Raw genomic sequence first — 18,062 nt, forward strand, 5'->3', positions numbered from 1 at the left:
AATATGAAATTTGTTCAAATTTTATTTTTTTTTTCGATTAATTGATGGCTGTAGTCGAAAGTAACTACTCCACTGTATTGACTGATTTCATTTATAAGTTTTAGGCATAATGCCAAGCAATGGGGCAACTAAGGTCATTCAGCGTTGTAACGGAAATTGACAGTGAAAAGGTTTGAAATGTGTTACAGGAGGAAAACCTCGCAGTTGCACTATGAATCAATTGTTAGGAAAGGGTGGAAAGTAAGATGGAAGAAAGATAATATGAAAGAAGGTACATTAAAAAGAATGAAAGTAGTTGCAGCTAGGGGCCGAAGGGACGCTGCAAAGAACCTTAAGTAATGCCTACAGTGCACCGCATGGGGTGCATTGAGGCACTACCCCCCTACGGGGCCTACTCCACTGTAAACCAAGTGCAGCCGAGAAGAGCCAGGAGTTAATGGCAGAAACAGCTGTTGGTTTGGGAAAGGTTAAATATAACAACATAGTGACAGTATTCTTTTTTTATCCAACCACGGCTTCAGCCTAGAAGATTTGATACGTGCATTAGGGCTTGTAGTATATATGTGTACGTATATATATATATATATATATATATATATAATATATATATATATATATATATATATATTTATATTTACGTAAATATAAATATATATAGTACACACTATATACATACATAAATTCATACACACATATGTGTGTGTAATTTTCCGGCATAGATCTTGCTTTCTGCAAGTACTCGTGTGTGTATGTATATGTATATATATGTATATATACACATACACACATACGTATACATAGGTATGAAACTATGCAGTCTTTGTCTATTGCCAACTGTAACAAAAATACAGGCAAATATAGTTTTAGGATTACAAAAGTAACTAAATAACTACAGATTTATCCAGTCTCACAGACACGAATTTCACAATTCAACGAGAGAGAAAAAGTGGGTAAGTTGGCATTTAGTATATATATATATATATATATATATATATATATATATATATGTGTGTGTGTGTGTGTGTGTGTGTGTGTGTGTGTGTGTGTGTGTGTGTATATATATATATATATATATATATATATATATATATATATATATATATACGTATATCAACTATTTTGAGACATCCCACGGAACATTTTTTGATAAAGCGGTAGTTTAATTACTCATCTGACATTAGTAAATATTTCCGATAATCCTTTGAAGCAAATAATAAATATGCCTATGGATGCAAATCGGACCTATCAGCTAACGATTCCAGGACCCACAGTAAACTCTTACGTTTTCGTTGTATTAATCAAGACTGGCAAAAAATACTTTAGAAAATGTAGAAAATGCGATATTCACAACGAAGTTAAATGGGCGAAATTAACTAGTTATCCCATTACCATAATCATTATCAAATTCCATCTCCGCATTTATCAAAAGGATGTCATAACCAATAGGAAGCCTACTTGACCATGTAATTACCGAAGATAAACAAGAGGCAAGGAGAATTTAAAACTGTGGTCCTTATGCCCACGTAAGGCAGAGACCAAAGCTGTGTACCCCCCGTTGTGACACGTGTCTTTGGGGGACCGCAAGAGTTCACACGGGAAACGGCCTCGTTATCAGATATAAATGTTAATGATGTCTAATAATTACCAAAGTGGACTGTCGCCCCACTGGAAACCAGAAACGAATGATAAACCTCTTCTCGATTTTACTTCACTCTTTCTCAAGACAGAACCTTGGCACATCATCGATATGTAACACAAATATTTTTTTTACGTTCTTTTTTTTATGGACAGAGAGAGAGAGAGAGAGAGAGAGAGAGAGAGAGAGAGAAAGCAAAATTATTGGTTCTGTTCGCAACAAATACGCCGCTTGGTTCAATACCAACACTACGGCAAATTAACGTTACAATTCTCAATTCACGCGACATACTACATACAGTACCTCACCTTTCTCATTTTCATTCATTTGCCGTCAAAATCCTCATCCCTCTCCCTGACACGTTATTCCTCCACCTGGCGCGCTCCCACCTGCTCCATGGGATGACCAAATCCCACTTCAAGTCCACCCTCCCACTCCCAGCTGTAGCTGCGTGCCCCCCCCTCCCACCCCATGACCCCACCACCCTAAACACCGTCCAACTTCCTCGTGGCAGACCATCATTATCAGAAACGATAAATCTGATGTTTTTCAAATGAAAATTCCGGGAAGCACTTATTAATCTATATAATCCCCTCAAATCTTCCTTTTCATTTCGTTGTTATGCAACATCTACATATATATTCTGCATTTAATATATTATATATATATATATATATATATAGATATAATATTATAATATATATATATAATATATTATTATATATATATATAATTAATATTATAAAAAGGTTACCTAAAAAAAAAACTACTGTAGATAGATTTTCAAGATTCCTTTTAATTTAAATGCATTCATAGTTTCTCAGCAATATGAAAAATTTCTATGTAAACTCATTTATTCCTACAGGACTGGACTTTTCTGCCTTTAGATACGAACCTGAAACAGCTGCGGGTACAATACCATGAATTTTAGTTTTGCCATCTACTAGAGTAAAATGGACCTTATTTAAAGGAATCTGATTCGTACTTTGCATACAATAATACGTTCGGGTAAACAATACCGTTATATTATTATTATTATTATTATTATTATTATTATTATTATTATTATTATTTTGTCTATCACAGTCCCCCAATAATACGTCAAAATAACTCAAAACTTGTGCGGGTAAACAGTACCGTATTATTATTATTATTATATTTTTTTTCAGTCTATCACTCCTCCATTCAACTGGGTGGTATTTATAGTGTGGGGTTCCGGGTTGCATCCTTCCTCCTTAGGAATCCATCACTTTTCTTACTATGTGCGCCGTTTCTAGGATCACACTCTTCTGCATGAGTCCTGGAGCTACTTCAGCCTCTAGTTTCTCCAGATTCCTTTCCAGGGATCTTGGGATCGTGCCTAGTGTTCCTATGATTATGGGTACAATTCCCACTGGCATATCCCATATCCTTCTAATTTCTATTTTCAGGTCTTGATACTTATCCATTTTTTCCTTTACTTTCTCTTCAACTCTGGTGTCCCATGGTATTGCGACATCAATGAGTGATACTTTCTTCTTGACTTTGTCAATCAACGTCACGTCTGGTCTGTTTGCACGTATCACCCTATCTGTTCTGATAACATAGTACCAGAGGATCTTCGCCTGATGTTTACTATCACTCCTTCAGGTTGGTGCTCATACCACTTATTACTGCAAGGTAGCTGGTGTTTCTTGCACAGGCTCCAGTGAAGGGCTTTTGCTACTGAATCATGGCTCTTTTTGTACTGGTTCTGTGCAAGTGCCGGACATTCGCTTGCTATGTGGTTTATGGTTTCATTTTTCGTATTACACTTCCTACATATGGGAGAGATGTTATTTCCATCTATCGTTCTTTGAACATATCTGGTTCTTAGGCCCTGATCTTGTGCCGCTGTTATCATTCCTTCAGTTTCCTTCTTGAGCTCTCCCCTCAGTAGCCATTGCCACGTGTCATCGCTGGCTAGTTCTTTAGTCTGTCTCATGTATTGTCCGTGCATTGGTTTGTTGTGCCATTCCTCTGTTCTGCTTGTCATTCTCCTGTCTGTATATTTGTGGGTCTTTGTCTACTTTCATCAGTCCTCCTTCCCATGCACTCTTGAGCCACTCGTCTTCACTGGTTTTCTTATATTGCCCCAGTGCTCTGTTCTCGATGTTGACGCAGTCCTCTATGCTGAGTAGTCCCATCCCTCCTTCCTTTCGTGTTATGTATAGTCTGTCCGAATTTGCTCTTGGGTGTAGTGCTTTGTGTATTGTCGTATGTTTCCTCGTTTTCTGGTCTATGCTGCGAAGTTCTGCGGTGTATCTGATTACTGGTACCGCCCATGTGTTTCTGGCTTTTATCCTATTTCCAGCGTTGAGTTTTGACTTGAGTATCGCCTTGAGTCTCTCCATATATTCTTTCCTGATCCTGTCCTTCATCTCTTGGTATTTTATATCCCAACCTTCCATCATTCCCAGGTATTTGTATCCCGTCTCTTCTATGTGTTTGATGTTATTCCCATCTGGTAGCTTTATCCCTTCAGTCCTTGTTACTTTGCCCTTTTGCATGTTGACTAAGGCACATTTTTCTATTCCAAACTCCATCCTGATGTCCCAAGATACAATCCTTACAGTCTGGATTAGGGTATCTATTTCCTTGATGCTCTTACCATACAGCTTGATGTCGTCCATGACCATCAGATGGTTAATTCTGTTGCCTCTTTTCTTGAGTTGGTACACAGTATACATCTTCTGCAGTACTTTTGTCATGGGAATCATGGCTACTACGAGGGGTAGTGGGGACAGTGAGTCGCCCTGGAAGAACCCTCTCCTGATATTAACCTCTGCTAGTCTTATTCCAGAGCTTGTAAGTATTGTATTCCAGTTGCGCACTGTATTTTTGAGGAAGCTGATGGTGTTTTCCTCTGCCCCATATATTTTCAGGCATTCTATTAGCCATGTGTGTGGTATCATGTCGAAGGCTTTGTTATAGTCTATCCATGCCATGCTTAGGTTGGTTTTCTTCATTACCATTTTGTCTTATCATGAGCTGGTCTTTTGTGCCCCTACACTTCCTTCTGCAGCCTTTCTGTTGGTGGGGGATGGTGTTTGTATCCTCTTGGTAGTTGTATAGCCTTTCACTGATGATACCTGTTAGTAACTTCCACATTATTGGTAGGCAGGTCCTTCCTCTTGTCTTTTTGTACTAAGGATGTTCTTCCTATGGTCATCCATTTGGGCGCATGGTGATTTATGATACAATGCTGGAGTTGTTCTGCTATTCGTGGGTGTAGAGCCTTGAAGTTTTTGAGCCAGTATCCATGGACTTCATCGGGACCTGGGGCTTTCCAGTTGGGTGTTTTCTTTAGTTGGTGTCTGACTGTGTCTGTCGTGATCTCAGTAAAATAATGATGATGATGATGATGATGATAATTATTCTTATTAATATACAAATAAAATTTACGTTTTGACAGCTCCAGACGGCAAAAAGACTTCTTGCTTACGTTTACAAAATATGCAATTGAAGCAATATAAAATTCTAGAGACTTCAAGGGGTACGGTCCCCTCAGAAACGATTTTGAAAACTATTGCTTTTGAGATTAGTTTTCAGTGTGTAGTCTTCACAGTTCTTCTCTTCAACCCTGGGAATCCTCCCGGCAATTTACACTAAAAAGAGCCTACACCAAACTTCCGTCCCTTTATGCTGATGAACGAAAGATACCTGAAGGTCGAAATAAGTTTACCGCAAAGGGCACTTATGTTTTCATGTTAAATATCTCTCTTCATAATGATACAATAGAGAAGGATAAATAAGAGACTTTATTTACCAGAGCTTGTAAGATGTGACCCTAAACATTTGAATTTAAAAATGCGTTAACATAAGAAATTGCCACAAAATTAGCTTATCCACGGTTATATAAACGATGCAATCGGGAAACATGATATTGTAATGATACAATTAAGTTTGTTCATACTTACCTGGCAGATATATATATAGCTGATAATTTCCGACACCGACAGAATTTAAAACTTACGACACACGAGTGGGAGTCAGGTGGTTAGTACCCATTCCCGCCGCTGGGAGGCGGGTATCAGGAATCATTCCCATTTTCTATTCATAATTTTTATTTCCACTGTCTCCTGAGGGGAGGTGGGCGGGTACTTAATTATATATATCTGCCAGGTAAGTATGAACAAACTTAATTGTATCATTACAATATCATTTTGTTTCATGCAACTTACCTGTCAGATATATATAGCTGAATCCCACCTTTGGTGGTGGGAGAGACAGAATAGAGGATTTAGGAAACACATATGTGCAGATAATTGATATCTTGATTCCTTACCTGTTAGCATAGCTGGCTTCGTGATTACTGCCACGTAAGTCTGCTTGTGCTACTAGAGTTGCCAGCAAGGTAGAGACCTATGAAGCTGGTGCACTCCAGATGATCTGTCAACAGGGGCGAGACCACGACGTGACTAGACCATGGACCATACTAATGAGGGCAACGAGACAAAAATACCACCACCTGGCTTAGTTTACAAAGGTATCCCACTTAACTAAGCTAATGGAAGGGGAGAGACCCGCCCCAGGCGGTCACCCCCACAACCATAAACACAAATAAAAACCCCCCTAATCCCTAAAGGATAGGATGAGTGTTACCTCCTGCCCCCAAAACAGTGTCTGCAGCAATGTATGGTCCGAGGGAGAAGCAATTTTCGTATGTCACTTTCACCTCCCGCAGGTAGTGTGAAGCGAACACCGAATTGCTTCTCCAAAATGTGGCATTCAAAATATCTTTGAGAGCCATATTTTTGTGAAAGGCTACCGAAGTAGCAATAGCTCTCACCTCGTGAAGCTTTACTTTCAGAAGCTTTAAATCACTGTCACTACACTTATTATGCGCTTCTTGAATCGTATTCCTGATGAAGAACGCCAGTGCGTTTTTCGACATAGGAAGATCAGGTTTTCTCACTGAACACCACAAATTGTCCGATGAACCTCTGCAAGCTTTAGTTCTCTGCAGATAGAAACTTTAGAGCCCTGACAGGACAGGAATCTCTCACGTTCGTTTCCAACTATATCTGACAACCCTTTGATTTCAAAGGACCCGGCCACGGGTTGGAAGGATTCTCGTTCTTTGCTAAGAACATGGGACTTAAAGAACACACCGCACTACTTTCTGAAAAGCCAATCTGCTTGCTAATGGCCTGAATTTCGCTAACCCTCTTCGCCGTCGCCAGAGCGGTTAGGAAGATCGTTTTCTTCGTCAGATTCCTGATAGAACTGAATGGAAGCGGTTCGAAGTTACTCGACATCAAGTATTTGAGTACCACATCCAAGTTCCACGAGGGTACTTTAGGCTGGACTACCTTCCTATTCCTTTCGAACGATCTAATGAGATCATGAATGTCCTTATTATTAGACAAATCGAGTCCTCTGTGTCTAAAGACTACAGAAAGCACGCTCCTGTAGCCTTTAATAGTTGGAACAGCCAACTTCACTTCTTCTCTCAGATGAAGAAGGAGTCAGCTATCTGGCTCACAGAGGTTGTGGTGGAGGAAATGCCCTTCTTCCTGCACCAGGATCTGAAGACAGCCCACTTCGATTGGTACATAGCGATCGAGGAGGGCCTCCCTTGCGGGTGGCAATCGCCTTCGCCACAGGTCTTGAAAAACCCCTCGCTCTGGCCAACTTCTTGATAGTCTGAACGCAGTCAGGACTCAGAGCGGGGAGGATTTTTGTGGTACCTCTCGAAGTGGGGCTGTCTGAGTAGATCTTTCCTTAAGGGTAGAGTCCTCGGAAAGTCTACCAGTTTGGAAGGACATCACCTCTGTGAACCAGTCGGCTGAGGCCGGCCAGAAGGGGCGATGAGTGTCATCCTCGCGTCCTTCCGATGCCCGCAAACTTCCTCATCACTTCCCCGAGGATCTTGAGCGGGGGAAAAGCGTATATGTCTAGGCCCGACCAACTCCAAAGTAGGGCGTCTTACTGCGACTGCTCCCGGGTCCAGAACTGGGGAGCAATAGAGTTGAAGTCTTCTCGTCCTGGACGTTGCGAAGACATCCACCTGTGGACAGCCCCCCACAGGTTCCACAGCGACTGGCAAACCTCTTGGTGAAGGGTCCACTCTGTCGGCAACAGCTGTCCTCGCCGACTGAGAAGGTCCGCCCGAACAGTTCTGTACTCCTGACACGAACCTTGTCAGGATCGTGACTTCTTGCGCTTTTGCCCACAAAAGGAGTTCCTTTGCGATGGCAAACAGAGAAAGGCCGAGTGAGTTCCCCCTTGATTTCTTAGGTATGCCAGCGCTGTGGTGTTGTCCGAATTGATCTGAACGACTTTGCCGATACTTCTTCTGGAAAAACCTGAGAGCCAGATAAATGGCTGACAGCTCTTTCAGATTGATGTGCCAGGACACCTGTTCCCCTCTCCAGGTGCCCGACACTTCTTTCCCTCCTAGTGTTGCCCCCCCAACCCGTGGACGACGCGTCGGAAAACAACACTAGGTCGGGGTTCCGAAGTTTGAGGGAGAGCCCTTCTGCGAGCTTCCGAGGATCTGACCACCAACTTAGGTGATCCTTCACCTCTCTCGTTAAACACAAGATCGCCTCCAGATCTTGGCTTGTTTCTTCCAAACTGTTCGGCTAGGAAGGAATTGAACGAGGTCTGAGGTTGGGAGCCTTCCCAGAGAAACAAACTTCTCCAGTGAGGAAATGGTCCCCAGCAAACTCATCCATTCCCTCACCGAGCATGTTTCCCTTACCCCAAGAGAGGTCGCCACTTTCTCCAAACATTGAAGTTGTCGCCCTGGGACGGAAAGCCCGAAAAGCCACTGAGTCCATCTGAATCCCCAGATAGACTAAAGATTGAGACGGAGTCAAATGCGACTTTTCGAGGTTACCAAGAAGCCCCAGGGACTTTGCTAACGTCATGGTCGTGTGCAGGTCCTCCAGACACCGTTCCCGCGATGAAGCTCGAATAAGCCAGTCGTCTAGGTAGAGAGAGATCCGTATATTCTCCAAATGAAGCAGCCTTGCCACGTTCTTCATGAGAATGGTGAAAACCACCACGGCGCTGTGGTCAGACCGAAGCAAAGTGCCCTGAATTGGAATACCTTCCCCTTCAGGACAAATCGCAGGTATTTCCTTGATTGGGGATGGATGGGGACGTGAAAATACGCGTCTTGGAGGTCTAGTGAGACCATCCAATCCCCCGGTCTCAAAGCTGACAGCACCGATTGAGTCGTCCTCCATCTTGAATTTCTTCTTTATCACGAAGAGATTTAGGCTGCTGACATCGAGGACGGGTTAGCCCAAACCCCCCCGAATGTTTTCGGGACACCAGGGGGAAACAAGGCGGTTTGGTTTAAAAAAACCCTGGCGATTCCAGGTCGAAGACCTGTTCCACCGCTTGCTTCTCGATCATTTGTTCCAGCAGATCGAAAAGCACTTTTCTGCTTCTCTCCTCGATAAGAGGGAGACAAATCCTTTGGTGTTGAGGATAGCGGGGTGACTTCAAGAAAGGGATCCCGTACCCTTCCTCACGACATCCAGCGACCAAGGGTCGGCATCTCTCTCTTCCCAGCGCTTTCGCGAATCGAAGAAGCCTGGCTCCTACCGGCGTCTGAAGGACTTCCGAATCACTTCCTACTCTTTGACGGAGCGGGGTTTTTCCTCTGGAAGAGCCTCTTCCTCGGGAGGCTGCTTTCGAGGAAGGTCCAGCACGAAAGGGCTTCGATTTCTTGGCAAACGAAGCTCCAGAAGATGAAGCAGCTGCTGGCCTTCCCCCCCCTTTTTAGAAGACTGAGCCAGAAGATCTTGCGTTGCTTTTCCTGAAGGCTTGAAGCTATGTCCTTAACCATAGCCTGGGGGAAGAGATGGTCTGAGAAAGGAGCGAAAAGCAAGTCCGCCTTTTGCGTTGGAGAGACGGATTTGGCCGTGAAGTTACAAAAGAGCGCTCTCTTTCTTGAGAATCCCCGAGCTAAAGTGCGTAGCCCAACTCCTCAGGACAACCATCCCTGACGCCTTGTCCATACAAGAAAGAACGCTGGACAGCTCCCCCAGACTAATAGTATCAGAACTCCTTGACCTGGCATCTAACACTCCAAGACACCAGTCGAGAAAGTTGAAGACCTCTAGCGTCCTGGAAGAGGTCCTTTTAGGTGAAAGTCGACTCGTTATGGGTCCAAGTGACCTTTGATGAAGACAGAAGGGCTCTTCTGGAGGCGTCTACGATGCTCCCGAAGTCACCTTGAGCAGAGGCTGGCAGTTTAACGCCTATGTCTTCTCCTGTCTCGTACCACATGCCTCCTTTACCGCAGAGTCTTGAAGGCGGTAAAGCTAAAGAGGACTTTCCTGACGCTTTCTCTTCTCCATCCCACTCATGGACTTTCCGGAACGCTTGCTTCGTGGAAAGCGACTTCTTCATTTTAATGAACCCCGATGTCTTCGTTGCCTTAAAAGAAGAAAATTGAGAAGGAGGAGTACGAGGGGCTTCCGGTTGAAAAGTTTCTCCGAACTCCGACTGTAAAGACGCATCAAAACTTTATAGTCCGATGAGACAGTAGCTGGTTGCTGTTCTTCCTCTGCTTCTACTAAATCATCGCTAACTCCTTCCTCAGAAACTGGAGAAGTAGGAGGAAACTCTGAAGAAAACTGACGAACAGGAAGGGTTCCTTCATCCACCTGAACTTGCATTGGTGAGGAACTGGTGTCTACCAGCGCGCGCCTTGGCGTCCGAATCCCACACGTTTGGCGCCGACGGGTGCGCGCTCGACATCTCCCACCACACACGCTTGGCGTCCACACTGGCGCGCCAACCGAGCGTCCACTAGTGCACGCTTGGCTTCCACTAGTGCGCGCGCCCGAGCGTCAGTCAGCGAGCGGCTGCCGCTCACTGGTGCACGTTTATCAACAACAGGTGCGCGTTTGGCGGCACCTGAAGCGCGCTCCACTTGCACAGAAGCGCGCTCAGCGTCCACCACTCGCTTTGCGAACAATACGAAGACTTGCGAGCGGGAGATATTTCATCCTGAGAGCGAGAAGCGAAACTTCTCACCTCCTCTAGAGAGCTGCTGGGGAGCAGAACGGGAACTCTAGGGGAGACTCGAACGAAGAGAGAGGCGAGCGAGGAGAAAGAGCGGGTTCTTGACTTCTTCACAGGAAGCTTCTCATCCTTTCCTACGACGCGGAAGAGACTCTCTAGCAGCAAGAGCGTCCTGAAGTTGCTGCTTGCAGTGACCTGAATCATCCTCTCGTTTGGCGAATCTTCCTGCTCCAGGGAGGGACTGATCCTGTGAGCAGGAAGAGCGGCGAGGGGACGCCTCCCTCCTCCTCCCAGGTACGGGCCTCTTCCCGAGCTCTGGAGCGACTGTATCGCTCGCACGAGCTAACTGAATCCAAGTTCCGAAGACTCTCTACGACGCCTTTTCTGCGGCGGAAAAGCAGCGAACGCACTGTCAGGCGAAGATCGCAAAAGCGGAGAACTAGGACGTGAAGCGTCAACATTACGCGCCGTCCTTTTCAGCGGGACGTGAAGCACCTTGAGAACTACCACCCTTTACGTGGGGATGAAGCCTCCGATGACGAAAAACACTCCTTGAGGAGACGTCACGCGCACGCTCCCTGGCAGTCTGGGGATTTTCATCAGTAACTGCCGAAGGCACGTCAGATCGGTGGGGGTTCCTTGTAACCCTCCTTCGGCTTTCGACATGCTCCCTCCCCAGGTCCTGGGAGTCAAGCAGAGGTCCAGGCCTAGAGGCGAAACGAGGCCGATCTGACGCACCCTCCACTACACAAAAGGGTATCACTGCACTTTTGCACGTCACTTTTGCTCTCAAGAGCCAACACTTTCGATTCTAGGATTACGAATCGATTCCAATATAAGGAATTTTAAAAAAAGTATTATTCTCTACAGACACTGCTTCAGGGCCCGGAGGCAAACTACAGGGTTAGGAGCATTAACAGAAGGAGGTTAACAGGAGAAACATTAATTTCTTGCACGCCTGAAATACTCCTGGAGGAAGACCTCCTTAACCTATCCTTTTCAAGTTTCCTAAGATAGGTCTCCATATACGTGCCTTCCACTCAGATTCTGTTAGTCTTTCGCACTCCTTGCAACGGCTTTCATACACACATTCATGCTCCCTGCAACTCTACATACCGTATGTGGGTCTACTGAAGCTTTCAGTAGCCTACCTCTACAATCAGTTCTAGAGCAGAACCTAGCGCTAGCTGTACTAGAACCCTGACATATTATTCCAAGAAAAGTCCAAACCAAAATCAAATCAATCCACTAATAACTGTGCCTAGCCACCGATCCAATCAATTAATCCAAAAAAGAAAAAGACCAAAAGGGATACTCAAGTAGCCAAAAAGTTTCCAAATCCAGACGGAGGTGCTGTAAACAGATGTTCACAACACCGGCGACAGAAAAATTATGAATAGAAAATGGGAATGATTCCTGATACCCCGCCTCCCAGCGGCGGGGAATGGGTACTAACCACCTGACTTCCCACTATGTGTGTCGTAAGTTTAAATTCTGTCGGTGTCGGAAATTATCAGCTATATATATATACTGACAGGTAAGTTGCATGAACAAATGCTATTGTACCTGCAACATTTCACTGCATGTAGCCATAACTAAAAAAAAAAACACACACACACACACACACACAACAGCAGACCTTAAATTACATAAACCTATTTCTCCATCTATCCAACCACCAGCACTTATTACAGACTTCCTGTACAAAAGAACTACCAATTCCCAACTCAGTCTTAACATCAGCATGCAAGGGAATGTGGTGATGCTTGCCCATAGTACTTTGGTAACATTCTAATGTTCTTGTTGTCTCTCGAATAAACACAATGATCATTTTTTTTTCTTTTTCCAGGTTGGCCATCAGGTATATTCGTCACCTCATCAACACCTTATCGGTTCCACCAGAAAGTGTGTACCCTGAATACGATCCACCACCTTACAATGTCAGCAGCGTCCCACCAAATCTACGTATGCAACATAGGTTTTATCCACCTACCTCCCACTCGACACCTCATACCTCCGCTATGACAATATATTCTTCAGCACATTCCTTAGATAGCATAGAGTATCCTTATATGCCTCAAGGTTTGGCAACTTCGTTGCCTCACGATTATCTTAGGGACACACTTTGGCAATCAGAGACGCAGTTAGCAGAGTACCAATACTAAGCTAGTCCTCTTTATTTGAGTCCATCATTCTTTTATATCTTAGCTTTTACGATAATGAGTGGAGTATAACTTCTTGTGTAATACTTTTCCCAATGAAACCTATATATTATATATAATACATATATATATACATATATATGATATATCAGTATGTATACATATATATTTACAATATATGTATGCATATAATATATATATATATATATATATATGTATGTATATATATATATATATATATATATATATATATATATATATATTCTACTTATCTGTGTATTTAATACAAAGTAATAATTTTTTGTGGGGGCACTCGATAGACTGAATCAGGCATAAAACAAAAACAAAATTAGCAGATGCTATATTAATATGTATAAAGGTATTTAAGATTGTAAAATGCATATGGGAACAGCCATACACAGAATCATATCCAAGTTGAGTGAAATTGAAAGGTTAGGTAACACACTGTAATTACTATAAAACAACCATGATTCTTTTCCTGGTGTCCGAGATAAAAGTTTCCTAAAAAGCCTCCGCAACTAGGGCTCTAGTCAGTTCAACTTACGAAGCTACGTTTATCCTTGTCCGAGACATTCTTGATTATCAGCTTTTAAGATCGAGGTCAGGTTATGCTAGTAATAGTCATGTACTAAAATACAATAAAATGCTTTCATACAATGTGCAAAATTATTAAATGAAAAGGGTAAGAATTACATTATTATTATTATCATTATTATTAATTTTAATTAATTATTATTATTATTATTATTAATTAATTATTATTATTATTATTATTATTATTATTATTATATTATTATTATTATTATTATTATTATATTATTTTATATTATTATATTATTATATTATTATTATTTTTATTATTATTATTATTATTATTATTATTATTATTATTATTATTATTTTATTATCATTATTACAATTATTCTTATATTATTATTATTATTATTATTATTATTATTATTATTATTATTACTTATTATTATTATTATTAAATAGTTCATATATCAATACAGTATGTCTTGTTAAAGATTAAGCTATGGAATGATAATCCCATATATATGTTCACTGAAAAATTATAAATTCGTTCCTAACTAAAATACTGTATACTGTATAATAAATACTACAGTAAGCAAATGATGATACTAAGGTTTCACACTTTGAAGTTGGAATGTACTTTCAAATAACTCCCACTTTTCAACTGCAGTTTCACTTCCAGCATGGCTTCCCTAAATAAAAGCCGTTTTCTTATTTCTTGAGAAATCATGAGTTACAAATCAGTTCAACATAAATTGAAACAATTTGTTCATTCAACAATAAGCTGGGTTGTAACCACATTTCAATAGGATTGTTTTGGTTAAAGCTCACATAAAAATCTAGAATCATTTGTGGGTTCTCCTCTACTTCAACATTTTTCTAGTGCTGTTCATTAAGCAACTTAGGAATTTTGATACCCTTTTACATTTGATTAGGCGAGGTACAAGATATCTGTCACAGAACATCAAATGCTTATTAAACCATTTGTTCTTTGTGGCAAAATTCGTTTTGATAATTTCTGTCTACATTTCAAGTGGTTTGTCTTCATCTTACAGTAGGAAAGGAACAACAAATACAACTCCATGCTTCTTATTGCTAAATAAATGAAACTTTACTACCAACGCAAACTTTCCAGTGCATAAAGTCATTCTTCTACCATGCCCATGTGGTTACTTTCAAACTTTATAGTAGGTTAGTTGGGACATGGCATCCAACCTGTAGTTATATAATTTGTTTGTAGTAAGCGACGAAGCGCCTCCAACTACGTTAGACTGTCCAGAGTAGTCAGGTTAGATTGGAACTTGGACATATCCCTTTTGAGTGTCATATTTTTCAATACTTAGTATTACAAGGTTAGGGTTTGGGCTTGATAGTATACTTCATTACAGTGGCATATTTCAAGTTCCGGGATACAGGCCCAGGCAGATGGAACAGTATAGCTACGTTTTGTTGGCTTAATGTATCCCTTTCAAGCAAATGAACTTTCGCTCCCTCCCACCTCTACCAAACTAACCTAAACAGTCACTTGCAGTGAAGTCTCCGCCCATTCCATAATTGCTCTTAATCCCTATTCTAATTAGACAAAACAAGATTTTCCATTATACTCACCATCAAGTATCAGGCTTCAGGAGAATGGCAAATTGGTTAAAACGCCACAATCATGGTTTTGCGAAAACAATGATCATTAAAGCACACCGACATGCGTTAGGACAATGTTAGCCCACGCAATTAATTTACGTACCCATTTCATGACTGCATTCGCTCGTACTTGTCATACCATGGCCTACATGAAATTCTGTGTATAGGATTAAGAGTATTTGGCTGCCATTATACTCTCGTACCTACGTACAGAAAACAAAAATTAATTTCAGTTGAAAACTTACTAATATAGGTATCATCAACCTCCAGACTGGATTCTTGGTTGATTTTCATGTTTTCTCGCTGGTCTTCATCATGTAGACACCAATCACAGTATCCTACTGCTAATAAAAATCGTATTTGTTTCTACATTGAAAATGTTACCTGTACACTGGCTCAATGCTGACCAAAGGCCCATGACAGACTGGGAACTAAGTCCATCATGAAGCACTTGAGAGTTGCCAAGACTGATTTCACAGACTGCAAGTAATTAAGTAACATGATTTTGGCCTTAACTTGTGAGTCGTGATTTGTTTCGTTAAATACCATTAATTTCAATGTAGATAGCTACTTAAACGATTTCAAACTGGAAATGCCTTATCCCTGGTCTTTTTAGCATATACAAAAACCAAAGAGAAGTTAACTACGCTAGTCACCGCTACCAATTAATTAATGGCTGAAAATACCTTTGTTTTCAATGAACGTTAAACTTAATATCTTATTTTAATTTTAATTAATAAGTAGCATCTTTTTTTGTACATAATCACATGTAAATAATATATAGTTTTAATGTTTCTTCCTTTTATTTTCGCTTATCAATGTATTTGACGTTTGTGGCAGAGTATTTTCCATGAGTGTTCATATTAGTATTGTACTACTTGTTCGAAAAGTGTTAGGTCTACTGCACTTTACGAATATGTAGCAAACTATTTTTTTTTTCTTTTACCTATACTTTGCGTGGGAGGCTTTTTTATGGCTCATGTCATCCAGACATCTGACCTTGAACAATTTCGACAGCTTCGAGATTTTTTAGAGCTTGAGGATCATGAAGCTGGGGCCAGTATGCAAAGTTCAATAGCAGATTTATTTATTTATTTATTTATTTTACTAAATCTGGAGCTGAATTTGTGTCGAATCAAAAATTTATATAATAATGTCATTCTTACTCTTTGGCGAATTCAGTAACGAGAAGGTTTCAGTGCAATTTGAATGAATACAGCTGAAAGTTTAGGTATGAAAGGACCCTATTAGTCATCATGTTCTCGCATTTGGACTTAAGAGTTCAACAGAAACCGACGGTTAAACCCCATCGAAAAATTAACGAAAATGTATAGCCTACCTCATTTTTCATAGGCTAAATACTTTTGTCCAAAGGATCACTTCGACGGTTTGCTTGAATATCATTCTCTAACAGTCTGCTTTGAAACTGTCAGTCTTGGGGAGAAGCGTCATTTGCAAAGGTAGGATAACTAATATATACCTGTTGCTGGCTATCTCTGGCTAGATAGCAGCTACTAGGTATCTAACAACTAACAAAAATTCCCATATTTAGCACTCACAAAATCCACAAGTCTCTCTCTCATACATTGCAGTTCCATAACTTCATTAAAAATGAAGTAATACAATTACTGTCAAGCAAATTAGAACTAAAAATGCTTTATTTGAGTCCCTAAACGTCATGTTTAAAATATCTTTCATTTAAAGAAAAAATAACAAATGTGTTAATCATTTAACCACTAACATTAGCCAGTAATTAGTTAAAACTAAACCAAGTCCCAGTTACTGATTATAAAACACACACTCTATTCAACTAATTTTTCGTTTAAAGTATAAAGCAATTAAATCTTACATTTTTACTGTGGCCTACTAGTCTTTTACACCTCCTTTTATACCCAAAAAATGTATGTACGCTACTCTAGATGTAAATATTTTTCTCTAAAATTGGCTCTACAATTTTACAAGTCTTTGAATAAGTATTTGTAGAACATCTGCTTTGCGAACACTTTGAAAGTTGACCTTTAATTTATACCATCTAAAGATCACAACCAGCATGACTATGTTCCCATGTTGCAGAAATGAAACAATTATAGAAAACCTCTGGTGAAAATATGGACAGTATAAATTTCACAAAGGATGGCAATGGACAGTTAAAACTTTTCCAGTGACATCGCTGTCCTATACGTCTTTAAATTATATTATTAATATAATAAATATATAATAATATAAATATTATATATATATTATATATAATATATATATATATATATATAGATATATATATATATATATAATATATATATATATATATATATATATATATATATACTTCTTGGTCACTGGAATAACTTTGATGTTGTTCTGGCTACTGATAGCTGGGATCGTGTGGTTGATGTTTCTACATTTTTCGTTTGATATACTCCTTGTTCAGCTTCACTTTGCACGGTAGATTTGCAGATCCTTAATTAATATTTCATTCTAGACACTCTTCAGTCATATTTGGACTAAAGTCTGCCAAAGGAAGAGGGCTGATAAGTTACTGATTAACTTCATTTCCTATAAAATCTATACTATACAAACATTTGAAAATGTTTGCATTTCATATATATAGCTAACACTGCAAACTATGGCAATCCATATTGATCTTGCTTAAGTCTATCAGTAACAAAACATACCCATACTAATCTTGTGACTTTGCAACAAAATTTACGGTTTCCATCAAAAAGTCTTTTATCCAGTATAATTCTACATGGCCCTCACACTCCCTGTCCATGTCAATTAATACTGTCCTTTAGCAAAACATGACGGTGGTACATTATGGATTTACCAGAGCTTACAACAAACAGGATAACCTCTACAGCAATGCGTGTAGTCCCCATTTATGAACTTATTTTGCACTTCTGTTACAATTATCATCCAACCCCCTTAATCAGTATCATTCATTTTCCAAACTTCATTTCCCTATAAGGGATATACCTATAATGTACCTTATTTGATATAGACAACTTATAACTTTTTGTAGAGTCTCTTTGGTCCCAAGCAACACTGGTCTCTCTCTCTCTCTC

The 18,062-nt window shown here is 40.4% G+C and overlaps 2 protein-coding genes across 4 annotated transcripts in view; one reads left to right on the forward strand and one right to left on the reverse strand.

The window, feature by feature from the left end:
* The window catches only part of LOC135220925 (uncharacterized), a 43,010-nt gene extending 30,107 nt beyond the window's left edge, over positions 1–12,903 (forward strand). For all 3 annotated transcript variants that reach the window (XM_064258575.1, XM_064258577.1, XM_064258576.1), the window contains exon 8: positions 12,495–12,903. In XM_064258575.1, the coding sequence (XP_064114645.1) occupies positions 12,495–12,810 (316 nt within the window). In that variant the 3' untranslated portion in view covers positions 12,811–12,903. The remainder of the gene's footprint in view (positions 1–12,494) is intronic.
* LOC135220927 (uncharacterized) overlaps positions 1–18,062 on the reverse strand; it is a 241,443-nt gene that overhangs the window by 148,213 nt on the left and 75,168 nt on the right. The window lies entirely within an intron of this gene.

This window comes from Macrobrachium nipponense, chromosome 2, assembly GCF_015104395.2.
Source record: "Macrobrachium nipponense isolate FS-2020 chromosome 2, ASM1510439v2, whole genome shotgun sequence".
In the NCBI taxonomy this organism is placed as follows: Eukaryota; Metazoa; Arthropoda; class Malacostraca; order Decapoda; family Palaemonidae; genus Macrobrachium; species Macrobrachium nipponense.